Source organism: Gastrolobium bilobum, unplaced genomic scaffold (genome assembly GCF_033153095.1).
Source record: "Gastrolobium bilobum isolate Gb01-03AN ecotype WA unplaced genomic scaffold, APGP_CSIRO_Gbil_v1 utg13848, whole genome shotgun sequence".
NCBI classification, from domain to species: Eukaryota; Viridiplantae; Streptophyta; class Magnoliopsida; order Fabales; family Fabaceae; genus Gastrolobium; species Gastrolobium bilobum.
In genome coordinates this window covers 37,401-47,170 of record NW_026895548.1, presented here as the reverse complement: position 1 = coordinate 47,170, position 9,770 = coordinate 37,401, and the positions used below count along the sequence as shown (strand labels likewise).

Here is a 9,770-nt window from a genome sequence, read left to right as displayed (position 1 = left end):
GGGTCAACCCGCCAAAACGGGGCGGGTTGGGTTGAAGTTTTCAACCCACCAACCCACCTCAACCCGCCCCGCCTAGAAGTGGGTCAAAACGGGTTCAACCCGCTGTGGGGCGGGTTGACCCGCCGGGTTATATATATGTATATTTTTTTTACACTTAGGTAGTATTTCATTAGTCCTTAAATTTTTGTGATATCCAATTTTTTTTTATCTTAGTTCTTCCTAGAAAAATAAAGAGTAACAATTTTATTTATGACAAATGTTATCTATATATAAATTCCTAAAGAATGTTTGACAAATATTAGTATGCATTTAAAATCGAGACTAAAAGAATATAGAGAAGTGTGAAATAAAATAAAATAATATTAGAAAAATTCATAAAATATAATTTATTTTTGAATTTTAATTATTATTTTTTTAATTGGCGGGTTGGTGGGTTGACCCGCCAACCCACCATTAAACGGGGTGGGTTCATTTTTCCAACCCATATTTTTAGGCGGGTCAACCCGCCCTGCCCTGTTTTTGGCGAGTTGGTGGCGGTGCGGGGCGGGTCAACCCAAATTGCCACCCCTACTATCAAGAGTCGTCCGGTCTACGTGTTGTAGTTCTGTGACTAGAGACTTATATCTGTTGTTTAATTAATGAGGTATTTCAGTTAGATGTCTTTTGCAACTTACATACAGGCAATGATTTGAAAATGATTAAGTAATCAAGTTGGTAATGAATAATGACGTCGTAATTGAAAAGAAAAAGATATTCTGCATTTTTAATTAAGCGCAGCTTAATACGATGATATGATAACATTACCGGATATATACGGGGTGTTACACGGGTCCTTCGCACGTGGTGCAACCGGATGATGTGGAAGTTCGGGAGAACTTGAAAACTCCCGTCGGACCATTCAAGATTCTCGATCGTGGCGAGAAGAAGCTGAGGAGCAAGATCATTCCGATAGTCAAAGTGCAATGGACAGGAAGAACTCCTGAGGAGTGTACATGGGAGCGAGAGGACGAGCTTCTCCGGCAGTACCCTGAGTTTCGGGACATATATGTTTTTAATTTTGCAGACAAAATTCTTAAAAAGTGGGGTGAATGTAAGAACCCGCACCGTTAATTTAGAAATTTAATTAATTAATTATGAGATTAATGAGATAATTCCATAATTGACCCTAATAATTATGAGAAGGCTTAAATAATTATAGTAAGGGTTTAATAATGTTGAAAGTCGCTTTTCTGACGAAAAGTGCAGATACCTGTTTTGCTCCACGGTATAAATGTGTACCGATGAACTATCCCGGAAAATTATGAAAAGTGTGTATATGTCACTAGAATAATATATAGGACTAGCATAACAAGTTTCAGGTCAAAATAATGAGAACTGGTGTCAGAACTGATACCGACATTGTAAAAGCGCGTACCGACAAAGTACTGCGAAAAATAATATAAAAATATGAAAAATCCTAGAAAAATGGCTAGGTTCAGAATCCTCAGTTTGGGATTAAAAAGATAAGCGTAGATATTAGCGCTAATACAGTGTGATTAAAACTTAATGTGCCTTTAAATAGGCTTGACACTAAACCCTAGGCTGATTTGTTTACATTGTTACGTGAGTTTTCTAGTGGTGTTTCAGCAGCCTTTAGCCTCCCCTTGCCACTCTCCTTTTCTTGGTAAAACTCAACCAAGAGACCATTTTTCTTCATTATTCCTTCACCTAAACACCATAGCTATGTGTGAGTTGGTATTGTGACGGTGTGTGATGCTTCATTTCTGAGTTGCAGCATCTGTTTGTGGGGTTGTGTTGCCGAGTTGGTGGTTCTCAATGGTGGGAGCCATTTTCTTGTCATTGAAGGCTTCAAGAAGCCATTTTGATGATGAAAAGTCCAAGCTTGTAGTTGATTTTCGTGGTCTTGAAGTGGCAGAACTATAGTGCTGTGTAGAGGACTCCTAATCTGTGTCATTTTCGGAGTTTTGAGCCTTGGAGGTATACCATGATCACCTCTTTGTCATTTTCATGATTTAAGCTTGTTTAATCCTTTAAAAAGTAAAACTTGGATAATTTGAGTGAAGGACTGTGTTTCTGAGTCTTAAACATGTTAAGGAACATCTGTTTAAGGAGTCATTGGACTCCAGATCGAGTTTGGATCATTAAAATGGGACTTATGCAGAGAATGCACGAAATTTTGCATTCTGTCTGATAAGTATTCGAATACTTTTCGTGTAGTATTCGAATACTTATCCCTTGGTAGTCGAATACTCCTTCCAGGAGTATCCGAATACTTTTCTGGGAAGAAAAGTATTCGGATACCTTTGAGTATGTATTCGAATACTGGATAGTATTCGAATACTGTGGTATTTGTATGCGGATACCTGGTGGTATTCAGATACTGGGTGTAATGTATTCGGATACCTTGTGGTATTCGAATACTTCAGTGTCGAATACTTTCTAGAGACACCGAGTATTCGAATACTCATCAAGGAGTATTCGAATACCTCTTGCAGAATTTGCATGAAATGACTTAAAATGAGTTGGAAAGCCTTAATCACTTAATGGAACCTTGGCCAATGATTATTGATGATTAATTATTGTATAAACAGACTGTGATTGTGTTGTTTGGTGTCATTGAGCTTGTGTGGACTTGGCTTGGATTGTTAGCTTGCGAGGTAAGCTTTCGTGTCCTCGGTTTAGCCATTCTTAGTTCCACCATACCCCATGGGAGAATGATTTATATGCATGATGTGTTTTCATGTATTGATTTTGAATTGTTGTTGAGTGGTTATGTGCAAGGGCCTTATAATATGCATGTGTTGTTCCATCTAGACGGTAAGCCTGAGTATGTGGCGTCATACAACACGATGATCCTGTGGGTGGGTGCAAGTGGCATCTTGCACTATTTGTAGGGTTTAGACGTACGTAAATCCTGCATTTCTCTGGCTAGTAGAATAGTATTGACACACATGACATGGTTATCTGTTGCATTGCACTGATTTTGGAACTGATATTGTACATTGCTTTTAGAACTTATATTGCACATGTAAGTGAGCTTGGGGTGGAGAAATCCTTGAGGACCCCTTGCCTTACTGAGATTTCTGTTTAGAGATCTCACCCCACGTTTGGGGCACATATTTCAGGTTTAGGTAACTCGGGGGTTGAGACCTCGGGCGGCAGGAGGCTGGAGCTAATGTGATATGCTTGCTGTTAGATCATTATGCTTGGATGCTGATATGCTTTATGTTATTATTATGATGTTGTTGTTGAGACTCTGTTGGTCTTTGTTGCCTTATTGGGTGAGCATGAGGATTGTCCATGCCACATTGATTTGACTATGTCTTGTTTTAGATTTGAGTTGTATTAATGTATCAGTATTATGTCCGGACTACGTGTTGTAGATCTGTGACTTAGATACTCACATATTTATATTATGAGGTTATTGATCAGTGTAGATAGCTGTCTTTTTGCAATTACATACAAGGCAATGTTTTAAAAGGATTAAGTAATCAACTTGGTAATTGTTAACGACGTCATAATTGAATAGAAAAAGTTTATTTCGCATTTTTAATTAAGTGTGGCTTAATACGATGACATGATAACAAACCGGGTATACACGGAGTGTTACGGTTGGAGTAGACAAAATGGAACAATTATCTAGTGATAATTGGGGACTTGATCTAAGAGGTTAGGTTCAAATGGGTGATATTTTTTGTAAGGGTTGAATATGTTCTATTTATATAATTTGAATTAAGCTTGACTTATTATACTAGATTTGTCTCCCAATTAGATAGTTGTATCCAAATTGTGGTCTTCTTTCTTTCTTTTTGGAAGTTTTCTCACCTAAACACTTGAGTTATCTCTTTGTACTATTGGGAATTGATCATAATCATATTATATATATATATAGTAATATATATATATATATATTATTATGTGTAACTCACCCCATTATTCTTAAATTCATCTGCGACCAACACTTTATATATAATTCGTTGAAAAAGAATACACAAAACCACGACGTGGTCCATAATACTTACTAGAATTGTGAGAGAAAATACTGTGTATCATTTTCTTTTTTATATTATCCATCGAAAACAGTGTTGGTTCATGTTAGAAATATAACATAACATCATTCTCGTGCTTTTATGTAACAATTCAAGTTTTTGTATGAAAATATATGAATAATTTTATATTATACCTATTTATATTAAATTTCTCTAAAAATTAAAATTTTGAATAATATATGAATAATATTGTTAAATAGATATAATATAAAAATCATTGAAAATCCACTATTTACAAGCTTAAGTTATTGGGTGATATAGTTGTCTATCATGATATAAGTTGGAGTCACGAATTTGATCCTCACATTGCCCCCTATTTTCTAGTGGAATAAAGTGGATTCATTTTTTTCTTTTTTTCTCTTCTTCTTAGTGGGTCTTATCTATTTTTTTATAGACTACATGAGAGAATTTATTTCATATAACACGAAAACTTATTCCCCTTTAATAAATAAACTAATGAAGTGTACACTGCAAGAAAACCGTCCATTTTCAACAATCGTTTAGCCATGTTTGCAAAGAATGTCGCAAAAGTTTTAAAAATCCATAAATATGCTACGTAGTTTTGGCAAAAGTCATTGCCTCCCTCTATCTTATTCAGAAATACATAGAGGGATTTGATTATTTGGTGCCTTTCTCTTTCTATCTTTCCTTAGCGTTAGGATTTTCTCTCTCACTTCCTCTGTTTCTATCTCTGCCATGGTTATAGTTTTCCAAAAGCAGAAAGGTAGAGGGCGAGGTAAGCATCATATTCATTATCGTGGTTCCCAATTTTTTATTTTTTTATTTTATTTTTCTCCTAAAAAAAGCTCACAAAAGAACCTTCTCTCTTATCAGATTTTCAAATTCATGGACATTGTTCCCTCTTCCTTGCATTATCGATATAGATTAGATTCACAGTGACACTCACTTCCCCTATTAGGTTCGAGGTTTCTGGTTTGATATTTGATCCAGGAATCTAGCTAGGTTTAAGCTTTTGCTGCTTAATTTGATCTTCTAACTATATTCATGTTGCTTGTTTTGTCTTTTCCTACACTTTCGCTGCAACCAAGCACCATAGTAGGGGTCTATTTTCAAATTATGTTAGCACCATCGTCGCATTAATTAATTTTCTATGATCAGGTTCTGGTATGGTTTTGTCTTCTTCTTTTTTTCGTTTATCATGGAAATCATCTCATCTTGCACTCACCAAGAATTGGTTCTTGTAATTCAAAATTTGACTTCGATTTGGCGATCTAAAGAGGCATTTTTTTATTAGTGCGAGCTACCTTGTTCCCCTATACACGTGTTTTGATATTGTGCACCCCAACTGTTTGTTGTGTGGTCCGTCAAGTGATCAGGAGTTAGTGTTACTCATATTTCATTTGGTTAAACAGTCCTTACATTACCTTTGTACCAAGATTGCTTTTTGGGTTATCAGATATATCTTATGGCACAATGTTGATTTCTTTTTACTTTTAATAATAATATATAGCACATCACGTCCATAATAAAATATTCTATTTGATGTAAAATAAAAATACACTTTTACATTTTTTTAGTAGGGAAGTTGTATTAAAATTGGAAAATAATCTTTATACCAAGGAATCATTTGGTATTCTTTTTTTAATTTAAACTGATTGACTCTTTTTGGGATTAAAATAGTGCTATTTATGCTGAATTTAAATGAACTAGGGGTAATGAGACTTAGCTTGTAAAAGGATTTTGTAAACTTAACTGCTATTTTGATTTTCGCAGGTGTGTCTTTTTATAAAGTTGGTGGAAGAATCATTTATTCAACATGCTCAATGAATCACGATGAAGTGTTTGTTGCAGAGGTAATCAACCTTGAATGCTTTGTAATCATATTTGGTGCCAGCCATGTTATTTAGTCTGTCTAGTTGTGGGCTTTCTATATGAGTTGTGCCAACTAGCATTTTATTAACTAAGTTAATATTTCTTCTTCAATTTCATAATGTAAGATTGTTGATCATTTTTTCTTGATGTATTTGTTTAATGTTACCATTCATTGTCACATGACTGCAACCAGTCTATATACAAAAGAATATTTTCTTAACCACATGTCTAATGAGGGAACTCAAGAGATACAAAGATCAAATCTTGTTTCCTGTGTAATCCAGGTTAGTAAATTTTTTGATATAATTTCACAGAAACAAATTTTTAAGCCCGTTTTATTTCTTATGGTAGCACCCCCATCATTGGTTGTTTCTTTTTCTCCTGACATGCTACTTTGACTGAGATTATATTTTTCTGATCATTAGTAATGATTACTAAATATTAGTTGCATCAATGTTCTTCTGATTTATCATGATTTTTTTTAATTTAATAAATATAAATTAAAATTGTATCTCTTCTCCTTATGATTTTCTTAATTAAAAAATGATAAAGATTAATTGGAGAGAGAGAAAGATAAAGTTACATTTGAAATGTCACTGTTTTCAATACTTCATTTCACTAACTCCTTTCTTGCAATAAATTGGACGTGCTTTCTTTCTTTCTTTTCCTGGTATGGTTTTTCTTGTTGAATGCATAAAACAGTTAGGCACTTCTCGTTATGATCTTATATACCAAAGATGGTCAGAGTGAAATTTTTTGAAATGAGGGAAGGAACAAAATTCCTTGCTATAGTATAGTACCACAAACTTGCATAATAGTATTCCCCTACGTATGTTATAGGATAAGATTATTTTTAATTACTTCTCTCTGTTACTATTATAACGGTTATTCATAAGGGAATATCAACTTCTATTATGGAAGGGATTGAACAGCATTATTGTATTCTTTAGCCTCTGCCCCCTATTTATGCGTCCCTTCTCTCTAATAAAATTCTTCCTTTTTATCCAAAAAAGAAAAAGCATATAGTTTTGTGTTTGATAAGATGGATTGCCTAAGTGTCAACTTCTCCTTTTCTGATATAACTGATATCATTCCATTTGAGTGCTATTACCCTAGTATTGCTTGCTAGAATAGTATAAGTGTATTTTAGATTGAGTTAACCATTGATCCTAAAGTTAATTACTTGACACTTTTTCTTATGATTTCCAGTTAAAGGCATTGGGGATTGATAATATCTTGGGCTTTGACTGGCCAGCATCTCCATCTCCTGAAGCAATGATCCGAGCACTAGAAGTTCTCTACTCTCTTGGGGTCTTGGATGATGATGTTAAGCTTACTTCACCAACTGGATTTCAAGTTGCAGAGATTCCACTTGTATATTTTGGATACCACTAAAATCATGTTTCATGCATTTGTTATGTACTTCATCTTATTTTATGTTTCTTCATATTTTCTATTATGCATAGATGCAATGTGTGAATTCATTAAATAAACAATATATTTTAAGAGCTTCTACTCTTCCTTTATTGTTAATATATTCTTTAAATAAATGGTACATCTACAAATATTGCCATTGTTCTTACTGTTATAGAGATTTTGATGTCTATCCACATTTAGACGCATTTGTCACCTCTCCATAATTAGCTTTCCAAATGCATTTCTTACAATTTTGCCAATGTCTGCTTAATTAGATGTAATTTTTGCCAGGATTCAATTATCTCAAAAATGATAATAGCTTCTAGCCAATTTGGGTGTTCAAAGGAGATAATCACAAATGATAATTCCTTCTTATATTTGTTACCATGTTAATTGGGAAAATCTAGAGAGGCTTAACAAAGGATTATTTAAAAAAATAAAATCTATAATAATTAACCACGTTTAAACGTGGTTAAACGAAGATAGACCGTAGCTAATTAAATGTTACCACACTCTTTAAAATGTGGCTAAGTGAACAAATCAATGTTGCGACGCCATGATTAGGCAGGTTTCCCAAGAATGTGGTTATCTTTTTTAACCACGTTTTTAATTAACTTTTGCCACGTTAAAAACACCATTTTTTTTTGTAGCGTAGTGTAACCACATTATCACACATAATAAGGCTTTTTCACCCTTTTGCCCCTTATTAATTAATTAATAATCATTTTGTTCCTGATTTGAAATTATCTATCAATTTGCCCCTCTTTAATCGACTACCTTGCATTTTTAATCGACTAAATAGCCAAAACAGACAAAAAATGGCTGTTGGGAGATTTAGTCGACTAAATCTCCCTATTTAGTCGACTAAATCCTCATATTTGACAAAAAAAAATAAGTCAGTATGATTTTAATCGGTTAAGTAGGGAGATTTAGTCGATTAAATCTCCTAACAACCATTTAGTCGATTAAACATGCAAAGTGATCGATTAAAGAGGGACAGATTAATAGATACTTTCGAATCAGAGACAAAATGGTTATTAATTAATGAGGGACAAAATAGTCAAATAGCCCACATAATAACTACATTAGAATTTCACACGCTTGAGAAAATGATGTGCGCAGGCTTAGTCCACGTAGGACGGCGGTTTTGGTCGACAGTGGGTCTGAAATCATGCGGCGGACCACATCATTGAACTGATAAGAGCGCCCTTTTGTGGAGCCCACCATAAATATTCCCTATCTCCTTCTCCAACCCTATAGTGATAAGGTGAGCATCAATAAACAAACATTTTAACCTATAAGAATGACAAAAAGGAGGTAAAATCTGTACTAAAAAAAAAAAAAAAGGTAAAACACATAGCGTAACGTAACCTATAAGAATTTTAACCTTTTTGACCCGGACTCTGCTCCTGAACCCTATCTATCTCTATCAATTAATTGCACATTACCTATTAGAAGATAAAAGAGAAAATGAAAAATATTGATTTCATTGATTGGTCATTAATTTGTACAATGAGGCTCTTATATAAAAGAGCAAGAGAAGATTCTAGAATATTATTGAAATATTAAATTACCCTTATACCTAATATCTAATACTCCCCCTCAAGATGGAAAGTGAACAAAGAGAACTTCCATCTTGAATAAGAAAAATCAAGAAAACATAATAACCAAATAACATGATCATCAGCTAGTAAAGAAACAGTGCTGGAATTGACATCAGCTATAATGTGCTGGAATGGACATCATCAAAGAAAAGAAGGGTTGGGATAGACATCAGCAACCTACTATGAACTGTCGGGATGGACATCGGCAAAATCAACTGTCTGAAATGAACTTCAGCAATATGAACAATGCTCCCCCTGAATAAGAAGCCAAAATAAAGCCAAACAATGGCAAAACCAAATAGAAGTCAAATCAAATTCGAATAACACCACAAACATATGTGAGAATAAAATCAAATTGGCCAAATACAAGCCAGAAAATGTAAAAGTAAAACCAAATAAAAATCAGCTAAGTGGTCAAACGCCAGAGCTACAGCATAAGCTATAGCAATAGCAACAAAATGTCTTGGTGATGGTCACGTAAAATAACAAATACCTTGTGCGCATCATTGAGAGCTACAAAAAATGCATATAAATCCATGGAAGGAAGCCAAGAAACCAGCCCCAAAATTCCATTAGCAACATTTAGAAGAATCAAAATAAGAAATCATATCTGATGTAAAGGTGGATAAAGAAAAAAATAAAAAAAATGAGATAGGGTCAGCAAAAAAAAAAAGAAAAAAAAATTATATATCTAATAGATGGAGACTGCGAAGACTGAACATAACTGGTCAGAAAAAAAAATCATAGGATGGGGATTGACGGTAGGACCTTAGAGATGGCTGAACATAAGGGTACTAGCTAAAGAGTGGTTACAAGAAACAGATGGAGACTGTGAAGACGAACGGGAACGTGAACTCGAACGGCTAGC

The 9,770-nt window shown here is 34.3% G+C and overlaps 1 protein-coding gene across 1 annotated transcript; it reads left to right on the top strand.

The window, feature by feature from the left end:
* Window positions 1–4,658: 4,658 nt before the first annotated feature.
* On the top strand, window positions 4,659–7,354 carry LOC133316031 (probable pre-mRNA-splicing factor ATP-dependent RNA helicase DEAH9). The gene is made up of 3 exons (XM_061517727.1): window positions 4,659–4,785; window positions 5,784–5,863; window positions 7,092–7,354. Exons 1-3 carry the CDS (start codon window positions 4,746–4,748, stop codon window positions 7,275–7,277), a joined length of 306 nt encoding a protein of 101 aa, XP_061373711.1. The 5' UTR covers window positions 4,659–4,745; the 3' UTR covers window positions 7,278–7,354.
* Window positions 7,355–9,770: the final 2,416 nt, after the last annotated feature.

What these genes read in the sequence shown, in the direction of transcription:
- LOC133316031 (XM_061517727.1), top strand. Translation starts at nt 4,746, where the DNA reads ATGGTTATAGTTTTCCAAAAGCAGAAAGGTAGAGGGCGAG. An exon ending in GCAGAAAGGTAGAGGGCGAG is followed by an intron (nt 4,786 to 5,783) that starts GTAAGCATCATA and finishes TGATTTTCGCAG; the next exon opens with GTGTGTCTTTTTATAAAGTT. An exon ending in ATGAAGTGTTTGTTGCAGAG is followed by an intron (nt 5,864 to 7,091) that starts GTAATCAACCTT and finishes TATGATTTCCAG; the next exon opens with TTAAAGGCATTGGGGATTGA.